At 35.5% G+C, this 23,267-nt stretch overlaps 1 protein-coding gene across 1 annotated transcript; it reads left to right on the forward strand.

Annotated features, from left to right (window-relative positions):
* The first annotated feature begins 343 nt into the window (after nucleotides 1-343).
* LOC129000367 (uncharacterized) lies at nucleotides 344-3,994 on the forward strand. Its single transcript, XM_054427331.1, has one exon. It carries the CDS (start codon nucleotides 344-346, stop codon nucleotides 3,992-3,994), a length of 3,651 nt encoding a protein of 1,216 aa, XP_054283306.1.
* Nucleotides 3,995-23,267: the final 19,273 nt, after the last annotated feature.

Here is a 23,267-nt window from a genome sequence, read left to right on the forward strand (position 1 = left end):
TAGTGGTTTGAATGTTGGTAAGCCAAATGTTCCCTGTGGTAACTACTTATAGTATAACCTCATAATTAGTTGAGCCATCACCAGGCTTTGCAAGGACATTGTCGCTTTTTTGTAGTTATTGTTATTGTTGTATTAAGTATGTTCTTTTAGTCATATGATTTATTTGTGTTTAAATATCTTTTGTTGACAGATGATTTTTGTAAACATGTTTTGGTAAACATTAGTTTAGTTGGAAATAGAGATTGTTGAAACAAGATGTGTGTTTAATATTCTTGTATTAGAAATAGAACATGGTGGCAGCTTAGTGGATTTTTATCGAACTGAAAGTCTAAAACCACACATAATGTCAAGTAAGGGCAGAAAAAAACGAAATACTCGGAGGCAAAGGTATGAGGATAACGGTGAGGACGACACCCAAAGTGAACTCAACTACGTTTCAGAAAGGGACTCTAGAAAGACTAAAGATGAGTCACGAGGTTTTGCATTGGGACATACGAACCGAGAAAATGATGCAGCTATGTATACTCCTACTCCGATGGTCAATATCACGTTACCAACTCCAGAAACGTTCTCTTTTACTCCGAATGAGTGGCATTCCTGGAGGAATCGCTTTCAAAGGTACAGACGGGGTTGCGGTCTGGATAGCACTTCCGACGCTCGGCAAATCGATGTACTTTTGTTTGTAATGGGTAGTAGAAGTGAAGATATTTTCGATTCGTTTTCACCAAAACCTAATTCTTATGACGAGGCTCTTAGAGCCTTTGATGAATACTTTGTGCCAAGACGGAATATAATTTATGAGAGATCAAAATTTTTGAGACACAAGCAAGGGAGTGATCCATCTGAAAAATTTATAACAGATTTGCATGGCCTTGCGAAAACGTGTGCATGGGGTGAACTAAATGATGAGATGATGCTTCTCGTCCTCATTATTGGTATGCAAGATGAGGGTCTGAGTGATAGACTCCAGCTGGAATCTCAATTGACTCTGGAGAAAGCAATTAATACTTTGCGCCAACATGAGGAGCTAGAACGCCAAAAACGTGAACTTGCCAATACTAATGTTTTTTTGGTAAATAAAACGTCAGTTCAAAACGGTAAACCGAATCGGACAGAAGGAGTTTGTGACCAGAAATACATCGAGGATGCAGAAAATACAAAGAAGTGCAGGAAATGTGGTTATGATTGGCACGGATCACTGGCCGAATGTCCTGCTAGGAAAGCCAAATGTGACAAATGTTCCGAGATTGGACATTTTTTTCGATGCTGTCCCTACCGCGAAAAGTGGATGAGAAAAAACAAAAACGTTGTTAAAGAAATCGAACAGCAAGTTTCAGACTGTGGAGATCTACAGGTTCCTGAGATTTTCATCGGGAATATAGAAAACAATGACAGAGCCTGGGCCCAGGAGGTAAAAGCAAGCTGTGGAAACCAAGTGTTAGGGCTTATAAAATTTAAACTTGACACAGCCGCTGATGTAACCATGATTCCAGTAGGAGTTCTTGGTGATTTTATTAAGACTCTGCCTCTAGGAAAGTGCAAATCCCCTGTGTACAGTGCAAAGAAGAAAGAACGAATCAATATTTTGGGAACTTTAAGGCTGAAGCTTGAACATAAGGGTGTATCAATTTATGATCATGCGTATATTTCTGAGGAGATCACTGTTCCACTTCTTAGCAGACGTTCCTGTGAAGAGCTGAACCTGGTGAAGAGGATCTTTTCTGTAGATTCATCAGATATTGACTGGGTTACTGAGTACCCTAATTTATATCAAGGATTGGGAAATATGAAAGGAGAGTACAAGATAGAAATGAAGGAGAATGCAGTTCCTTATGCTATATCTACCCCCAGGGTTGTACCAATACCTTTAAAAAGCAAGGTGAAAGAGCAGTTAGAGAATATGCTTGAAAAAGGAGTGATTGTCCCAGTTGAACACGCAACTGATTGGTGCGCACCAATGGTAGTTTGCGCAAAAAAGAGAGGTGGGGTTACGATCTGCGTGGACCTATCCAAACTCAACAACAGTGTGAAACGTCGGTTTTATCCTATTCCAAAGATTGAACTTTCATTGTCCCAGATCGCGGGAGCCAAGTACTTCAGCAAGATCGATGCGAATTCCGGTTTCTGGCAACTGAACCTTGCAGAGGAGTCTCAAGATTACACAACATTTATCACCCCTTTCGGGAGGTATAAATTCTGTAAGGTACCTTTTGGAATTACATCTGCTCATGAAGAGTTTCAGCGCCGTATGTCAAAAGCTTTAGAAGGGGCAAAGAACTGTTTAGTGCACATTGATGACTGTTTGATATGGGGAAGAACGAAAGAGGAACACGACGAGTGTCTTAGAGCCGTTCTAGAGAGAGTGCAAGCTAATGGAATTACTTTGAATAAGCAGAAGTCTGAGTTCTGCAAGAAGACTGTGACATTTTTGGGGTTTGTGCTGTCTAAGGAAGGAATCAAGCCTGATCCAAGCAAGGTACAAGCAGTTGTGGACTTACCAGCCCCAAGTAATGCTAATGAAGTCCAGAGATTCATGGGCATGATCACTTTTCTGGCTAAATTTATTCCGAACTGCAGTGAGATTTTAGAGCCAATTACGAGCTTGTTAAAGACTAAAAACGATTTCTTTTGGGGACCAACTCAGGAAAAAGCTTTTGTCACAGTGAAACAGATTTTATCATCAGAGCCATGTTTAACTGTTTACGATCCGGAAAAGCCCTCGATTCTTTCTTGTGATGCTTCAAAAAAAGGTCTTGGAGCGGTTTTACTACAAGTTGAAGGAGAAAACAAGAAACCTGTGGCATATATATCTCGGACTCTAATGCCTGTTGAAGAAAACTACAGTAACATTGAGAGAGAAGCGCTTGCGTGCACTTGGGCAAGTGACCGTTTAAAATGTTTCCTGATGGGTAAAATGTACACAATTGAGAGCGACCACAAACCGCTTGTCTCAATTTTCAAAAGACAAAATTTGGACGAGCTCTCACCGAGGCTACAGCGATTCCGAATGCGTATGATGAGATACGATTATCGCATGACCTGGACCCCAAGAAAAGACCTTGCCATAGCAGATCTGCTATCGAGATGTCCTATTCCGGCTAATGAAGATGGCGAATTGACAGAAGAAGTGGAAGCCTTCGTCCATGAAATCAGTATGATTAGAATAAACACTACAGATGAAAATGTGACAAAAGTACTTCACTCACAAATGAGGGATCCAATATGTGCACAACTCAAGCTAAAAATTTTAGACGAATGGCCTGGAAAATCAAGTTTACCTAATGAGATTCAAGAATACTTTAACGTGAAAGATGAGTTAAGTTGTATTGATGGGTTATTGCTTCGAGGAACTCGGATGATAATACCTCATGAACTACGAGCGGAAATGCTTGAGAGGCTTCACAGTGGACACTTGGGAATCACAAAAACAAGGAAACGTGCTTTGGAAACCATGTGGTGGCCTGGAATTTCTCAAGAAATAGAAAGAAAAAGCAAATCGTGTCCAGTGTGTATTCAGAACTCAACTAATCACAGTGAACCATTGATTCCAGAACTTATGTTTGGAGGGAAAATAAGAGACAATCTTCCATCTACTTTGGTTGGAAATCCTGTGGAAAATAAAGACTTTTTTGAGAGGGAGAATAAGTACCAGTCAAAGTATAAGATGCAATTTGATAAACGACATGGAACGAGGGGTTTAAGTGAATTAGAAGAGGGAAGCATGGTATGGATCACAGATCTACGTAGACATGGTAAAGTAGTCAGGAAATTGAACGAACCACGTTCCTACCTTGTGGACATTGACAAGAAAACCATTCGACGAAACCAGAAGTTCTTAGTTCCTGCACCATACTACGGAGAAGATTGTATTCTTTCAAACTGTTCATCTACGGTCCTTAATTGTCCATCTAACTCACGTGATCGTCCAGACGCTGGCACAGTTACCCATTACGGAAGGTCCATCAAGATACCGAGGCGGTACCGAGCTTCATGAAGATGTAGACATCTTGAGGCGGGATGTTGTATTAAGTATGTTCTTTTAGTCATATGATTTATTTGTGTTTAAATATCTTTTGTTGACAGATGATTTTTGTAAACATGTTTTGGTAAACATTAGTTTAGTTGGAAATAGAGATTGTTGAAACAAGATGTGTGTTTAATATTCTTGTATTAGAAATAGAACAGTTATGTAATATATTATCTGGATATTTTACTACTACAAATATTATAATCAAATATTAGATGGTATGCTAAACCGTATACTACTTATATTAATTAGTATCATCCAAACTGAAATTGAGCACATCCTATTTTCAAAATTTGATCAAATCTGGATATTTACCTACAATATGACATTAATCAATCGGTAATAACATTTGATAAAAACATGTATCTATTTTTGCTCTCACGAGGGTGTGCATGGGAGAATCGACAAATTGTTGTAGTTCGCAGGGAAGGATATAACATATGAGCACGTGTAAATATTATGTTGCTTTAATTAAATTGTATTATCTATTCGCTAATCCTAATCATAATGCTATTTTTTTATTAACTTAAATGCTGCACAATAATTGCAAAACACACGCATCTAATTCCTCAGTGATTAATACAAAACCCAACACATTATATTTTCCTTCTAGCGCCCGAGAGGACAGAAACCATCGTTCCACGTCCAGTGTTGTTGTGCAGTAATAATGGGAGCGGAACAGCAGAACGGCGGAACATCGGAACGGAACGATCGAATGGTCGGTCCCTACGGTGATTTTAGCAATATCAATACCATAGTACAACGTCCAATCTACATCGTTCAGTTATGACGCCTATTTACATATTGTGGTGATTTGCCGTCGACCGGGGACGGGTCTGGTTTATGGCCGACGGTTTTCTATTTCCACAGAGCTCTGTTTCTGTTAGAGATTTGCTGTTTTGCATTCGCCGCTGTATATTTTAATTGTGATTCATTGGTTGAATGTATAAAGTTTGACAAGTTCACTGAGAGCTCGATGGAAATGTAAAGGAGAACGATGAAAATATTGCTATACAGATATAGGCCTAAACTTGTATTTACGATATTAAAAGTATATCATGACGACTCAAATACTTAAATTATAGGAAAGTGTATCACAAATAAGTTAGAAAAAAGATTTTTGTTTTAAACAACAAACAAGCAAATTTGAATATCAAATAATTGAAACATTTTGTTTACTAATTTTTAAATTTAAATGTTATAAGATGAGCATGTCTGGACTCGCGTTGATTACCAAAAGTGCTTACTGTACTTGAAACAGCAAAATGAAAAGAACTGGATATTTGTTAAAGCCTATATACGACACTAACACACCGGAGTTCAAGTCTGGGCTTAAACTCTCTTATGAAATAATGTTGTTATCTTATGTCAAAATTACACGTAATTTTTAACAAATCTATTAAAAATGTTGTAAAATTCTTACACTTCTAAAAATGTGTTCTTAATATAATAGACGCATTGTTAATACATTATCAGTTCGTACTCGATGAATGAGCGTCGATATAGTATGTCATACGTAGGCAAAAACAGATATATTTTGACCGTAATTATACATGATATGTCTCTCTATGACTTTTCAAAGGTGTATTCTCAGCTTTAGTTAGCTTCGAGCTAACGCGTCACGACACTATTGTATGGCCAAGAGCAATACTTGATTGGAGGTTTTGACCCTGGGATTTCACGACAAAATTATGCTTCAACCACCAAACAGGCCAAATAAAATTTCTTAAGACTAACTTAAAAAACAATCATAATCACACGTACAGCATACATCTTCACACCTAATACTTCACACCTATTCATTAGACCTATATTTAACCTATGGTTTATTTACAGAATAATTATTGAGTTATCAGCACATAATACGGATATTCCAATTAATAAAACAGCATATCACAACAAATTCGCTGAAAAATCCACAAATTCAAATAACCTAATTCTACACAAAACTTCAGAAAATACCTTCCCTCTCACAAAGAAGTAATTCGAGCTGCCGACAATCAAATGAACAATTTCACCCTATTTTCGCCACAAATCATTCGCACAAAGGATAAAGCCGGTAAAATCGGCCATCGGTAATGCTGCTGACCAAACTAGGGTGGGGGGAGTGGGGGGTGCACATTAGGATCGCCAGTACAATCACCTGGTAAGCCCGACATTGCAAAATTATTCAGGACGCTATTCGCCATAGATTTATTAGGGAGCCCAATTACCGCTGGGCTGAGCCCCTAGATTAATAGGCGCTGATCGGCTCATAGCCTCACCTGTGTGACGGGATCATGCTTTTTGATAGATGAAACTTTTGAAAAGTTGTCAGGAGCAATGTTATTAGGTTATGTGTTGTTTTCTTTTCGGGCCTGTATTAAATGCATGTAGGATTGAGTTAATTTAAAATTTGTCTGAAGATTTTACGTAGTTCCCTAAATGGGTGTTAAGTATAAGTATACTTTTATGTATTTGCAAATGTTTTTAGCGAATTTTCCATATTGGGAATAAGCTATTACCGTGGGCCTCATGGTAAGACCTGGAGGTTCCCAGAGGCCAAAAACACCATCCGTTAAAATTCATATATGTATATATACTGTATGTGTGTGTAAGTCCGTTAGTGCAATAACTCGAGCAAAAGTGATCCGATTTTGATCAAACTTGGTATAAACTTGTAAACCTACATTTATTCGAATAATTTCGTGAATCAGCATGATCGTACTATGGGAACTGGGGTTTATGGGGTAAAAATGGGGTTTCCCATTTTTCACCATAACAACATTGCAATTTCTTTACAAACAATTTTGTAGAGCTAAAAAAAACAAATAATTTAGTATATTGAAGCGCTGTTGTATGCCTAACGGTTAGGGGAAAATTCCAGAAAGTGTAAATTTAAAATTACCATGTTATTCTTATGGAGAATAAATAAACTGTTGCACTGTAGCTTACTTTTCAATGTACGTATTTTAATGAAATTTTGGAAAACTTGTTTAATTTATACTAAGCTATAAATATTTTGTTCAAACATGCCTCATTGTCGTCCCTGTAGCAGCAAACCTAAGTACTCATTAAAAGTAATGATATTTAAATAGAAAATAAATTTGACAGTTTTAAGGGAATAATTTAGTGGAATTCCAGCCAGGTAGATGAAAATTCACTTAGTCTGCAGGTTCACTGCGGCGAGGGTATCTAACATTTTAAATGTGGCATGAGTGTTTTGTGTTTTTACGTCTATGAAAACTTGATAGGTTATAAAAAAAAAATCACAATAGGTAGTTTAGATAAGTTAGACCTTTGGAAACGTATTGTAGTTTTGTTGTTACAGTACTATTATTACATCGAAAGGACGTTAGTAAATTGAGTACATAAAGTTTATATAATAAATTTTCTTTCTAAAACGCGGTGTCTGTTTTACTTGTGTACCGTCTGGTGGGTGAAGGAAATAATGAATATATTTGATTTAAGAATGGTTGTAAAAGTTAATTATTAGGCAATATACGACAGAATTGGTTTGGTTCATAATCTTAACAAAATAAAATAGGAATTTGATTAGAATAATCAAATCATTTATACAGTTTTTTGTTGTTGTTAAAACTCTAAATGTGGGTTTCTTTTTTCTTTTTTTTCTATGTATTTTTAATAAAAAAAATCAGTTGAAAGTCATGACTCTTTCGATGCATGTTTTTTAGTTTTAACCAAATTCGCCCCCAGGGCTTCGCCGCTTCGACATTCAAAGCACAAAACTGAAACTGTAAAATAACTCCTCGTTGATAAAAACCAAACTGAAACATAAAAAACATATAATTAATTCAAACCAAATAACAGAGAATAGTTTCACAACGAGTTCCCCAACAAATATTGTAACTTTACACTCAAAACGTCAAACATAAATTCCTCAATTATTCCAAAATTCAAAATAAACATACCATATTGTGATTTACGTATAAGATCAAAGAAGCCCAATTCTAAACGTGAACTACCGTCTTTAGCATTTAGATAAAATCGCTTATGTAGTCACTACAACGTTAAACAGCACGATCAAAGATTCAGAGAGGATCTTTATCAAAGCTAAGCGCTCTTGCAAAAACTTGTCGAACGGCAATTTGTTTAGGAAAGGGTCTGGAACATTTGATGTCTGCATATTTTCCCGGACGAATCGCCAGTCTTTGGCCCCCGGGCTACGATTTACATGGTAAAGGCCGGGACTTGGCCGTACACAGCTGTGGTGAAATATTCTGATTTCTCTCGGTAATTCCGTTTGGTGAATCGTATTAAAACATAAATTTAGATATGAAAACAGTAAATCATGAAAATATTAACATTATGTATGAATGGCATTGGACTAGGGGCCAATGCCGTTAGCCAAACTAGTCAATAAAAAATAAAATTTAACTAGAATATGCGATATTAAAACAAGAAATGTATCTTTAGTTTTAAAATCCAAACCTATACAATACAGTAGAAATATTAATTTGTTTTGGTAAATAAAAAGTTCCAGTTTCAATAATTGTGAACCTATTTATTTTCATAAATTGATTTGTTGTGGAAATGAATAAAATTCTCATTAAAATATAGTATATTAATAAATTTTTAATTGTTAACTTTGATTAATGGGTTTGTTGGTTAAATAATATCAACAAGATTGTTGCAGTACTTAAAAGTCATAGGTGCTGCTTACATAAACAAAGTCAACTACGATACTGTAGCCTATTACTATTTTCTGTTATTAGAAATATATTTTTTATTAGGATACATGATACATAGACCTAAGACCAAAGACTGCTCTCAGAGTACACTAATGATTTTCCCCGAGCAGCGCTCGGACCCCAGGTATAACTGTTAAGTATATGAATATGAGTATGCAAATAAAGTGATTATTCCAATATTACATTCAAGTAGTCATTCTGTAGTCCAAGTCCTTTAGAAACTACACTTTTTTGCTTGCTGCAACTGTTTGATTGAAATCATAGTATTATGTTTATAATGTATTTTCAGGCTGTCACCTCAACACCAAGGTGCTCTAGAGAGGCGATGCATGTTGTATGAGATACAGATTGTGGATCAGGTGTTGAGATTGGACTCTCAGTTGAGGATATTGCTCTACATTACACTTTATATTGTCCCATGGATATTAGAACAGAAAACAGGATGGATCATAAACATAAACCAAACCATATGACGTCACTCGCCCGAATCTTATACTAATAACATCTAGTGACGTACTATGATTAATCTAAAAAAACCTCACTAAGTTTGCCAAAAGTCTGTTTACTGACTAAAATAAATAGTCAGTCATATGTTTCAATTGTTTTGTAAAAAAAAAAACAATAATAGTTCACAGTGTTGTTTTGATGTAAGAAATAAGGAATATGGTTTATGTTGACATTTTATTTGTCATTTCTAAAGTTTAATCTTAAGTAATCGTCCGTTATATCAAATTAATTGAATCACGTATATTGATGATTTCACGGAGAGTCTAGTTTCAAAATCGTCTATCGAGTCAAATTTAAGTTTCATTTTTATAAAATAGGAGTAATATTTTTACTGTATTAACAGTTTTTCACACATGCATTTTAAAGAATTTCCACCGGTTTGCTGTAGCGGGGGCATTTAGTAAAATCATCAATACATAAATTTGGAAATATCTTTAGCAAAAGCGAGGTTAGGATCAATGGCGTCAAAGTGTTGAGACAATGTTTTGTAAGACAGAGATGTCCAAAAGTAGCTGCTATGTTCTGTCGTCCTGATACTCAGGGAAATGCTCAGTCGACCTGGTTCCATCAAGTCCGTTCTTCCTTTCTTCCGTTATGAGGGAATGGAGTAGATTAGACGCAACTGAGCGTTGTTTCAGTCCGTATGCTCACTCCACTCCCGCTCTCGGGTGTGGATTGAAAATAAATATCTCAATATCTGGATGAACGGTTGAGTGTTGAGTGGCGGCATCCTCATCACCACAGACTACAGACCAAATAATCTGTTTTTAATTTCTCTATGTAATAAAACGTCACGAAATATATTTATATGTGAACATTAAAATAGCGCTTCTCATAGTATGATGAAGAAGTTTTTTTTACTCAACCCAACAAGCTTATAAAATTGTTAAATTAATTCTGGGACATAAATCATAGATAAATCCATTCGATCGTGAACCTCAAATAGTCCATAAAGTGTACACTTTCATGCTTATTTACATAGTTATGTATATCAGTCACCCACATATTTTGAACCATATTTTCCATTTTGAACCGGGATAAATTGACTATTGAGGAGTTGACACACGTTCACGGAGACGTTATTTGGCCAGCCAACTTACTTCGTTGTGTTGTGTTGATGTTCTGTAGGTGTAAAGGTTTCGCATATCCTGTTATTTTATTTATTACGCAGCCAAGTAAGTATTCAACAGAATATTCGGCTAAAATAAAGTATCCTCCTGAAACTAAATCATAGTAATCAGAACTATTATATAAGGATGGACAACGGTAAAGGCTACAACATTTATTTAGAGGGAATTTTTAATCCAACGGGTATGAATAACCATCGACCAACGTTTCCTCAAGGATTATTAGTCTGGCCGTCAATCTTTGTTAGAATTTTTGCGAATTAGTTAAGAGAGGAGTAGATATTTTTCATTTCATTTCATTTCAGCCAAGAAAAGGAGACTAGGAGCGTGCCCTTTTAATTCATTCCATCAACTCAATCATGCATTCATCTTGGAGTATCGTTTGCTCGCATGAATCACATTCATGAATGGTGGACGTTGGCGCGCCTCGTATGTGTATCAACTGCGCTGTGGGTGCAATTGGTGTCAATGGGCCCAGTTGACCTCAGCTCTGATTACTCCAGTCTCACGGTGCCAATGACAAACGGCAAACGGGAAACGTAAATTGCGACTCCCGGTTCCTGCTGTTAATTGTTGTGACGTAACCGCCGTGACGTCATCGTCGTGCACCCTGTTGCCGAAATGCTGATTGGCTTGATTTTGATTCATTGTTGTACAACTGGCATTTCCGGTTTGTGTTTTCTGCAATTATGTTGATTTTCTACCGGCTTATTTGTGTCGCTTCTTGCAGTTTGAGAGAACTTAGGGAGGTGTTCACTGGGTTACACTGTTTCCATTTATTTATTTCATAGCTCAATATAGTGTTGAGTATATGGATGATGGTTAGAAACATCTGGTAATATACATGAACGAGTTCGTATTTATTTACAATTGCCTTAAAAAAATAACAAATGTGACGATACATTAGGCTATTTCTTGTGTGCTAATATAATCCTGATATAGATTACTAGGTTTGATAGAAAACAGAAAATTGTTTTTTAATTTAATTTATACATATGTATATTTATTTTGGACACCAAAAAGCGTTAGAACGTTCTGAATGAAAATATATTTTTTAATAGGCCAGTGACAAATAGGTACAAAATTACCTCTACTAATCGAAACAACATCCTTCGGAATGTCAAACCATATTTTCCTCTAAGAAAAAGATCAAATCTTCAAGAAATGAACTAGTGACGCACTTGGTATAACTGAATTATGTAAACCCAACATTATTTCATCATAAAACAAACCGAAAACATAATCCCTGTAACAATCCAAAATAATGAAAGCGATCGCGGCGAAACTCGATAGACGCGGGGAAATCAGCATCACCTGATAGAATAACAAGGGCCCTCGAGAGGGAAAATTGAAAACGGGCGGAGAGAGGGGGAAGACTCCCGCCAATAGGGCTGTTTTTCCCGGGTTCGGTTGTCGTCGCCGATCCCGATCCTCCTGATTTCAATTTGCTTTGAACCCGACCCGAGTCTTGGCTGATCTGCAAGTCTAAGCGGGACTGCGGGTACAATTGTGGCGGATAGCTCCCCGGGGCCGCCATCAATGCATCTCAATACCGCCTTCTTTATCGAAAACAATCACTCCTTCCACTTGCCGCCCGCGCGGTTCCCATGAATACGTCAACGAGATCGATCAGGCTGTGGATTTATATGAATCGTTCGTGAGATGAGTGAGGTGTAAGTTGTGGGTGTTGAAATGATAAAATTTTAAACACATAATAAGGTACAGTATTACTATTTCAAAAAATAAACAATACTCTGAATTAAATACTAAATTTACTTACGACTATTATTTTTACACAAATATTTTATTATAAATTATTCTTCGAATCTGTCGTAGATAAAACACTACCATAATTGACAATGGAAACAGAACATGTATGTCTAAAATGTGACATGAGATCATTAATGGCTAGTGGGATGGAGCTCTCACTGTTTACTTAACTAGTTAATTTGTTTTAGTTAAATTAATTATTTTACCGTTGAAAACGTGTCAGTATATCACAGTTTGAGTTTTGCAAGGTTTTAAATTATTACGGTTGTACAAAATACTGATTCATAAACAAATCTTTGTCCAAATCATTGTTGTATTTGTTTATACCTTTTGACGGTAGGTTTTCATGCAGACGATTGATTTTTGTTTCCATGGATATTTAAAACTAAGTTTATATTAATTCAATCAATGCACACAGTAATTTCAACGGAGCCTAGTTAAAAATATTATATTATTATATTCTTGGTATATACAAGCGGGTCCGTCATTTCCTGATACGACTGGACGACCTGGAGGAGATGGAATAAAAAAAAATCCGAAACATGACTTCAAGGCTTCAAGAGTAAGAGATTGTCACGTCACGTCAAATGTGTGGATATAAAGGGTAATGTTACTATTTTATGGAGTAAATACTCGGGTATGGAGTGTTTATAACAATAGTCTACAGACGTATAGGTTGTAATTGTACGTATAATCCTAATAGGGCTAAATCCAAATAAATCACTTGAAATGTATAATTTGTAGTATAAATAACTAACTTAGCACACAACATAATATTGAGTAAAATGTTAGGAAAAGGAGCAATACATTTTAAAAGTATAATTTGTTGGACTATAAAGAAACAATCGTGTAAATTCTATTGGGCAGTAGCAAAATAAACAATTTGTTTAGTATAATAGGGATCAATAATGTCGTAATAGTGTGTTTTGGGCATCATTATACTAGGTTTATCATCTACATTATCTAGAACAAAAATTACAACTATAAGGCTATAAGACGAGGTATTGGAGAAGTCCCTTCAATATGACAATTAAATTAAATAAAATATTTGGTGGGTGTTCGCTTTGTAAACTCAAATCAGTCTGGATGTTGAAAGTTAAGTTACTTACTTTACCTTGTTTTTTCATCACATTTGAACGAATTTCCTATATAGGGAATAAGCTATTACCGTAGGTCTCATGGTAAGACCTAGACGCGGGACCGACTTACTTTTTCGTTTTGAGGTCCCCAGAGGCAAAAACACCATCCGTTCAAATTCATATCTATTTATGTGTCCGTTAGCGCGATAACTCGAACAAAAATGATCCGATTTTGATTAAATTTAGTTCAAACGCGTAAACCTACGTTTATTTGAACGATTTCGCGAACCAGCATAATCGGAACATGGGTTTAGGGGGGAGGGGGGGTTTATGGGGTAAAAATGGGGTTTTATCATTTTTGACCTTAGAAACAAAAGATTTTGCAATTTCTTTCCAAACCATTTTGTAGAGCTTAAAAATAAATAATTTACTCTCTTAAAGTGCTGAAATTTCAAAAGTATGTAGACATTTCATCATATATCAGATCATATATCTCAACAAATTGAATAGTGTCTTTTACAGATTCTGTTGTATTTGTTTGATAACAACCTATACTAACTTGGTGCGCTAGATTTTATAGAAATGTAAATACTTTACTACTAGATTAAATACAAAACTTGTGATATACATACATAGGGATACAACCCTAACGGGCACAGAGAAAATTAAGTACAGTGTAATTTAAAATTCTCATGTTATTCTTATGGAGAAAATGAAATTTGTTGTAGTTTACTTGTTTATGAATATATGTTGATAAATATTGGCAAATTTATTTATTTCATCCTACTACATTGGACAAAAAACATCCTATGGTCAAAAAACACGTTTTACCTTCCCCGTAGCAGCAAACCTAAGCACTCGTTAAATCTAACGTTACCTATTGAAATTTGGAATAAATATTGTGTCTTATTTATAGAAACATTTTAGTAAAAATGTAATCAGACAAGTTGAAATTCGCTTAGTTTGCAGGTTTGCTGCGGCGGGGGTATTATGTTAATAGTTTCTGTGTATAGTCAATGATAGTATTTTTTTATATTTAAAGACAGTTTCATTTTAAACGTTTGTAATACATATAAAAAATATTGACCTTGTTACTAAGTTACCGGTATTGCCAAAGAGGTGCATTTCAAAAGGGTTGAGAAATATTTTTTTGGGATGTTTACTTTGAAATATTCGCAGGCTACATACCGTAGGCCTATTTTATTTGGTTTCAATAGTATGTTTTGTTTCAGTTGAAGCAGGAATGGGATTGGATTTATGTTTCGTAAGTACAGTATGTAGCGTAAGTATCTCTAGGCTATCACTATCAAATTTTAAGCCGTTCCTGGACCCGAACGAGTCCAATCACAGCTTTTCAGAGATTGAGATTTGTATTAGTGAGTCGAGTCACAGCTTAGCAGAGATATTACAGCACGTACCGATTTCCCATGTCAATGTATGAATTCACTTAACTTCCTGCGAGAGGCAAATAAAGTTATATAACTTTTTTGTATTTTAGTTTTGACAAAAACTACTATGAGTTTGTTAAATAATTGTAAATAGTTAGGTAACTTGTGCAATTGATATAAAATATAGCATAAGATTGATTAATTTGATTTAACTTTCATATAAAAGAGCTCTCGAATTGCGAAATATCACTTTGTTTTCATTAGGCTTGCAACTAGTTTAGGAGTTTACAACCAGATGGCACTGAGGTATAGTGTTGCAAACTGGAAAATCCTCTGACGGCCAGTTTAGGAACTCTTTACACTTTAAATTAATGTTTAAAAATTTATGTGGTGTCTTAATTTCCAACATTTTAGGGTTAAAAAAAATTTAAAAATGTTTTCCCAACTAAACTGGCACAGATGTGTATCTATAATATTAAGAAAGAAACTTATGTAGCGGAAGGAGTGTAGGTGGAAGGAGTGTAGTACTATGACAAAAACTCATAGTAGTTTTTGTCAAAACTAAAATACAAAAAAGTTATATAACTTTATTTGCCTACATGGTCCTCCGACACATTTACCGATTGGTTTTAAAGTAGAAGCATGTTGAATTTAAAACAGAAACGAAGCACTATACAATTATGAAATTAACTATTTATTAATTTGATTAAATCTTAATAAACTTTTTTATTTCATGTTTGTATTCGTATATGTGAGAGCCTGTACGAAGATTCACACAAAACAGCAGCATCGATGGGAAAGCTGAAAACTTGACGAGTAATGATGTAAAATTAAAATGAAGAGTAACATTCTTACCTGGACCTTGGGTGAGTTACATCTTAAAATTCAATTTTCTGTTTTTGCTACATACAAACCAACATAAAAGTATTGAATAAATTTACGTTCACATAACTTTGAACATTTGAATTTTACCTCCTTCGAAACATAAACTTAACATTAATTAATGCAATAGCCAAAAATTTTTATAATTGACTATTTATAGTTTATGGTAGTCCTGTCTGTCAGCGGTTAGCGATTGTAACAATCGTTGGAATGTCATTTTCATATATCTCTCTATCCAGTAAGAATGTTATATACACTTGAGTAGCTTTTTTGATGGGTTGGTTACATATTTCAACACGTATATTGTACATGACAAAAACTACAATTTGTAATATTGGTGATACGACAGGCCTATCAAGAAACACGGAACATGCTTTGAAACACTCACAATTTTGTTACGATTGGAACTGCTGACGATTCACAAGGCAGACCCATAGTGTAGGTAAAAGATCTCCGTCCTCTAGTTCCCAGCACGGCTTTGAATAATCAGTGTCAATTTTGGCACCACCAAACATAGAAAGCCACAGAGCTGGTATCAGCACCTATCCATCATAACCAGTAACCCATACACCAGTTTACACAATTTTATACCAGTTTATATAATTCGATACATCTACCTACACTCCTTCCGCTAGGTGCATAAGTTTAGGCTCATAAGTTCAAGAACATAAGTTTGTTTATTAATATTTCAAAGCACAATAGCATTGAAGGTATAATATTCTAGATAAGGTATAAGATTCTAAATACTTGAGGACTTCTTACACTTAAAGACAGAGTAAAGGATTATACCAAGATGTTTTGTAATCGTTAGGCATTGCTATTCTATTGTCTGATCATCAATTTATCAACAGAAACACCTATACCAGAGATGAACTCTTGAGACATCACAGCCTCTACGAGTGACACCAACTGGAACTGGATCACCTGTAAAACGAATTTAAATGAAACGAAACTACATTCGTTGTTTGTAGATCACTTACAGAAAGCTTCAAGACCTTTGAAAATACGAGAACCTTATGGGAATAATCAAAAAGCGCCTCAATTTGTAAACGAAAAATGAAATATATGTTTTTCAATATTGTATATAGGTATAATTATTATTGTTTTAGACGAACACAAAAACAAATAGCATATACAGGGTTATTACAAATGATGTTCATGATTTCATACATACATGAAATATAGTTTTATTTGTTATAGAAAGAAATAAAATGGTTACAACTTTTGAAAAACTCAAAAAGTTTTGACACAGATACACATAACTGTAAATGCTCGATACGGAAACCCCTTGTGGTACGACAGATGTCAATAATGTAGTCAAGCTCTTGCTAGACTTTGAAAAGTGTGTCTAGGTCTATTGTTTCGATAGCTTTGGTAATTCGTTGCTGGATCTCAAGTATGCTTGATAATGGTGATGTGTACGCCTTATCTTTGATGTATCCCCACAAGAAAAAAATCAGGGGGTGATGTCCGGAGATCTTGCAGGCCAGTTCAGGGGTGTGTCATTATTCGGACCACCGAGCTCGTTCCATATCTCAGGCAGCACATTGTTAAGTTCAACACTACTACAGGTAACATTCAAATGCAGCCATTTCTCTTAAATTTCAAGTGACACTTGCCAATATAGTGGTTACTAGGAGGATAATCGTTAAACCTGGTTCTTAAGTATCGTTGCACACTAATAACAGATTGGTTAATGTAATATTCCAACTGGCAAAAAGCTTTCCTGCCTTCAAATTCAGCCTTTACACAACACTTACAACAGGCTTGACAAACAGCTGATATGCACCCAAACCAATGTAAATAAAACTTTATGAGTTTTTCTTTCCAATGGTACCAATTAAAATAGTCTTGAAACAAATTAACCCAGTAATATTCATAATCAAAATCAGGAACATCATTTGTAATAACCCTGTATATTAAAATACAATTGAAGCTATTAGGTATCTCATTAAATTGTATTTAATGCATATAAACTAGTACTATATATAAAATAACACTAACACACTTGTAAGATCGAGTACAATATGGACAATTTTCGATCAGGCTGTTGACCTATTTGAATTGTCGTTTGTCACATGTGAGAGGTGCAGGAAATACGGTCCGGAAGATATTTGCTAAGGTGTAAAAATGATAAACATATTAACACTTTGATAAGCTATTGACATTTCTATGAATAAACAATACGTAAAATTAAAAACTAAAACTTAACTAAAATTATTACTATAAAGAAATATTTGATTTTGAACGTTGTTTTCTGTACTTAACGTCCCTTACAAATCCTATCCGAGCTACAGATCCAGTCGACATATTTTTTGCCCCACTCTACTATATCTATCTTAATCTCTCCCGTCATATCTCCTTGTTCATCAGTGTAACATGAAGAGTGAAGTGTTGCCTAGTATCTAGTGATATAAAAGTGATATATACACCTTATAAATGTGTATCAGTGTAACATGTAGTGTGTAGCGTTGTCTAGTGTCTGGTGATATAGCCATGGCTGTGTCAACCACCAGACAAATGCCCCACTCTACGAAATGTCTCTCATTATCTCCAGTCATATCTCCTTGTTCATCAGTGTAACATGAAGAGTGAAGTGTTGCCTAGTATCTAGTGATATAAAAGTGATATATACACCTTATAAATGTGTATCAGTGTAACATGTAGTGTGTAGCGTTGTCTAGTGTCTGGTGATATAGCCATGGCTGTGTCAACCACCAGACAAATGCCCCACTCTACGAAATGTCTCTCATTATCTCCAGTCATATCTCCTTGTTCATCAGTGTAACATGTAGTGTGTAGCGTTGTCTAATGTCTGATGACATAGCTATGGCTGTGTCTACCACCAGACAAATGTCCCACTCTACTAAATGTCACATTGTCTGTCAATCTATCATATTTGATAACTATGTTCATCAGTGTAACATGTAGTGTGTAGTGTTGTCTAGTGTCTGGTGATATAGCTATGGCTGTGTCTACCAGCAGACAAATGCCCCACTCTACTAAATGCCTCTCAATCTCTCCCGCCATTTCTCCCTGTCCGGTTGGGTCGCTGACACTACAATTCTCTTGTCCTTTGTTTTACGATTTGTCTTTTGGTTTGTACAGTATTTTTGAACAGGACGACCAACTTTTTAAAATAATAAGTTGTTGATTTTTTTTAAAGTCACTGTCTCTGTTTTTACTCATCTGTAATGCACATCTATTTTATACTCATCTATTTTACATTAGATATTTTGATCATATATCTCAACAAATTGAATAGGGCCTAGTGTCTTTTACAGATTTTGATGTATTTGTTTGAAAAAATCAATACTAACTTGATGCACTAAATTTTAAAGAATTATAAATACTTAACTACGAGATTAAATACAAAGCTTCTGATATCCATACAGAGGTTTGCATCATGCTAACATCATTAGATTGTGTTTGTTTATTAGGATTGTAATATTGAAATACTTTATAGGTCCTAACCACTGTGTAAGTTTCCAAGACGAACATTTTCCATTTTATATTTTACTGTTAAGAATCCGTTATTTGTTTTATAGAAATTTGTTAATACACAACTTAAAACTACGTCAAAAATATCATCTACAGATGACAATGATACAGGTTTTTCACTGTAAAGCAATTAGTTTATGGGTCTGATTTATTGGCACCCTTGCGTAATAATTGGTCGTCCAAATTCATGAAATGTTTTACCCAATGAAATAACGTTATCATTAAGTATATAGCAGTAGGTATTCGAGAACCTAGGCACTATTTTTCTTGGTTAAGGTATTCCAAATCCAGAAAACACAAACAGTAGATATGTGCAAAAATATTTAAAATTGGCATATTACTAAAAAGTCTTAAGTAGTCAATTGTCTAATGACCTGACCACATTGATTAAACAAATTCCGTAATTATGATATCCGGATTAATGTGGGCTAACTGCAAATCGTCTGTTAACTAATGACACAACTCTAGCATGGGACGCATCGTAGTGTGAATCTACAAAATAGAGGTCCTCCACTGTTTGTTTGTCTAAATTTCTCGTACTATTAAAGATTTCACATACAAACACCATCACTTTGAGTTGCTCAAGTGTCGGGGCTACACATGTCAAGACCCCGCAGTTTCCTCATATCTCCACCGTAGTGCAACTTGGGCGGTTATAAACGACTAGACAGCTCTGGACCAAGGGAGTCGCTAACAAATCGCTCCTTCACCAAACAATCTCTTGGACCATTCTTCCCTGTCACTGTTCATATCATACCTCGCAGTGTACCTTGGGGTCACAAATACGCGTTTAGTATATGGCGTTTAGGAAAGGGATTATTCAAAAAAGCCTAAAGTTATCACATTCTTAGTATAATGGCAATCCTGTATTTTAGGTTAGTACTATACTATTTTAACTGCGTTAAAGGATTTCAGATGAATATCTAGATTGTTTTTTTATTAAGTGAACATTGCTTGAATTATTACTGCATATTCGATTTGAAACACATTTTAACCTGTTACATGGTTGGCCGTTCTAAAGAACTTTGTCAGCGCTACTTTAAGACCTGGACCCGGCACCAATTTACTTTTTCGATTTGAGGTCCCCAGAGGTCAAAAACAACATCCTTTCAAATTCATATACGTATATGTGTCCGTTTAGCGTGATAACTCGAGCACAAATGATCCGATTTTGATGACATTTGGTAAAAACGTGTAAACCTACATTTATTCGAACGAGTTCACGAACCAGCATGATCGGACTTCGGGAACCGGGGTTTATGGGGACTTTTATGAGGTGCAAATTGGGTTTTACCATTTTTGACCCCCTAAACAATAAATGTCACAATTTATTTCCAAACCATTTTGCAGAGCTTAAAAAATGAAAAAAAATAGTATATTGGAGCCTTGTTGTATGCCTAACGGAGATGCTAAACAAATTTAAATTTAAATTTCCTATATAATTCTAATGGAAAATAAATGAACTGTTGTAGTTTGCTTGTTTATAGATATATTTCAACTAAACTTGGAAATTTTGTTTATTTCATACTAAGCTATCAAAATTTCAATAAAAACAATCCCCATTACCTCCCCTGTAGCAGCAAACCTAAGTACTCATTAAAATTAATGTTATTTAAATATGAAATAAATCTGACAGTTTCAAGGGAAAATTTTAGCAGAAATTCTGCCAGGTACTGTAAATGGAAATTCAATTGGTCTGTAGGTTTGCTGCGGCAGGGTATTTTATAATAATGGGGAAAATTGAATTTATTGTAAAAATAAAATTATTCAATTAATACTTGATGTTAGGTTAATTGTTTTAATTTTTATGTTTAAATATTTAAATAATTAATTTTGTGCACAATCTTTTATTTTATTTCAGATAGCACTCCAAATCTATGAATAATGAAGTTGTATCGACAAAATAGTGGTTCCATTCAATTTTGCATGTAGAAATCCATTGAAAATGACACCCAACAAGTCATAAGTCAAAAATCATATTTTTTTAAAAATTCCCCTACTCCTCCAAAAATAAACAAACAACAAAACAGGTACCAATATGCTAAATCTCTTATGGAGGTGGTTCTATTGACCTAAATATGGTTCCTATCGATTCACCTTGTATACAAACCTTGAAAACTACTTCCTAAATTACCTCAAATCATGAATCATGAATTTATATCAAAATTCCCCCTCCCCACCCCTGTGTGGTTGTGTAGTGTTTGGTTGTGAAGTGTAGTGTGTGGTTGTGCAGTGTGTGATGAGTAACACTACCGGATGAGTCAGCGCTCCTCACTCAAGTCACGGCATCTGTGGGTTGCGGCTCCAGCTTCATGAAATAATAGCTATCAAGAGTAACAGTTCAACAAGACACTGGTTCACACGTTCATTGAGATCCCGACAATCCGTTCTACGTCCTACAGTTCAACTCGAAAACACTAGCTTTATACTCTATTTGCTTTCTGAGCAAATATTCTTTCCACTTGAATAACTACCTACACCAAGTATTAGTGGCAGTCATTAAAAAGATTATATTTTGGAACATCAGCTTTGAAATAACCTTTGCGTATGTCATTTAGATACTAATCTTGAAGTACGCGAGACTTACCGCACCTGTATGCACCTCAAGATGAAGAAGGTACATTACGTGCGCATACAGATTCGCTAAGTTTAAGGAGTAGCCGTGCTAAGTTACTCTTAAAGTGTTGTACTGGTTTTGCTTTTTTATTTCTGTCCCGGGCTGTTGAGTGGATTGGTGAATTCGATAATTTTAGCGGACACTATTAAACCATTTGTGAATCTGTATGTGGCCGACGTACAGCCACCCTTAGGGAGAGGTCAGAGGGAAATTATGCAGACATTTTGACCTGGGTTGTAGAGGATATAACCTATAACCATTATATAACTGTGGAAGAGGTTAATCAAAATTTTGGAGATGCTTTTAATAATCTTATCTAACCAGCATATCTTTGGCACACAAGAGGATTCAAATCGCTGAAGACGTTTCATACTTCTGAGTTTTCTGTTTTGCATCCGCTTCCAACACGCCAGAGTTCCTTTCAGAGGTGAACTTATTTTGAAGTTATTAAATTAAAATATTGTGTTGATTTCAGCTCTTCCATAAATACACCATACATACAGTAGTTTGTCTAGGCTATATGTGAAAAAAACTAGCAAAGGAGCTAAAATCTCAAAACACATGAATTTGCTCCAAAAATATATCAATATACAAAATGTGTGAAAGAGGCCCCATTTGCTTAACCTAGCCTGGAAGATCACAATTCGCAGCCAGACCAGTGTTGCGGTTACTCTACTCAACAGCTTTGCGTGTATATTACCAGACACCTACATCAAGTATTCAACAGTCTGCGGTAATTCAGATCAGTGTAAACTTCCACCCCTCAGTGGCGTGACTACAGGAGGTTACGTCACCCGGGCTAATAATTATACTTGTAGATACTGTACAATTAAGCTTGATTTGCCAACGGAACTTTGTGCTTTTCCAACAATCCACGAGTGATGATTTCGATGTCATGCGATTGAGACTGGTTTTTGAAGAGGATGGACCTTACAGAGAAACTTGTGGGACCGCAATAATTGTGAAGCTCTTTTTGTATGGACATCCTCGTATGGTTATTTCGTAGAGCTTCTATACTTGTGACCCTGGTTCAATACCGTTAAATCAGGAGTTGTCGAAACGGTTTGAGTTAACACCACAATGGTGATGGTTCTCTGTGCCTGTCTTAAAACTGTGGTTGGGTGTGACGATAAAAATAAAAATATGTCTCATTAAAAAAAAAAAAAAAAAAAAAAACAGTCGTGAGAACAGTAGGTGATGAGAACAGTCATTTTCCACTCCTTTTAATCTGTGGCTTAATATTTAAGTTACTATAAAAAAAACATCCAAGACTACCCTATTCAAATTATGTCATTGCATTTATACGTAATTTATCTAAATTTAGGCCATTTCCTTTCAAAGATCAGAAGATATTACTATGTATTTTTAGGTTTCAAATTTCGGTTGTCTTTGTCGTCAGAGGTTACGTGATTCAGTGAAATCGAGAAAAGGAACAAATGGTGGCCCAGTTTGGTTGTAGTTGTGGTAATTAGTACTTCCGGTGTCAAGGGTTGAGACCCAAGTGCGTGCGTGCGTGTGTGTCGACCCAGATGAAGAGTTATGTGTGGGCGTAAGGCAATCAAGGTCTGTTGTTATACCAACATCTGTGGTAATGATGTCGTAAAAGAGGGAACAATCAACAGAGTGCCATCTCCAGTGGAGAGCTAAATCAAAAGGACAAATTAATAGGATTCTCAAC

The sequence above is a fragment of the Macrosteles quadrilineatus genome, unplaced genomic scaffold (genome assembly GCF_028750875.1).
Source record: "Macrosteles quadrilineatus isolate MER2022 unplaced genomic scaffold, UCM_ALF_1.0 Scaffold_8__2_contigs__length_117827958, whole genome shotgun sequence".
Classification (NCBI taxonomy): Eukaryota; Metazoa; Arthropoda; class Insecta; order Hemiptera; family Cicadellidae; genus Macrosteles; species Macrosteles quadrilineatus.

What these genes read in the sequence shown, in the direction of transcription:
- LOC129000367 (XM_054427331.1), top strand. Translation starts at nt 344, where the DNA reads ATGTCAAGTAAGGGCAGAAAAAAACGAAATACTCGGAGGCAAAGGTAT.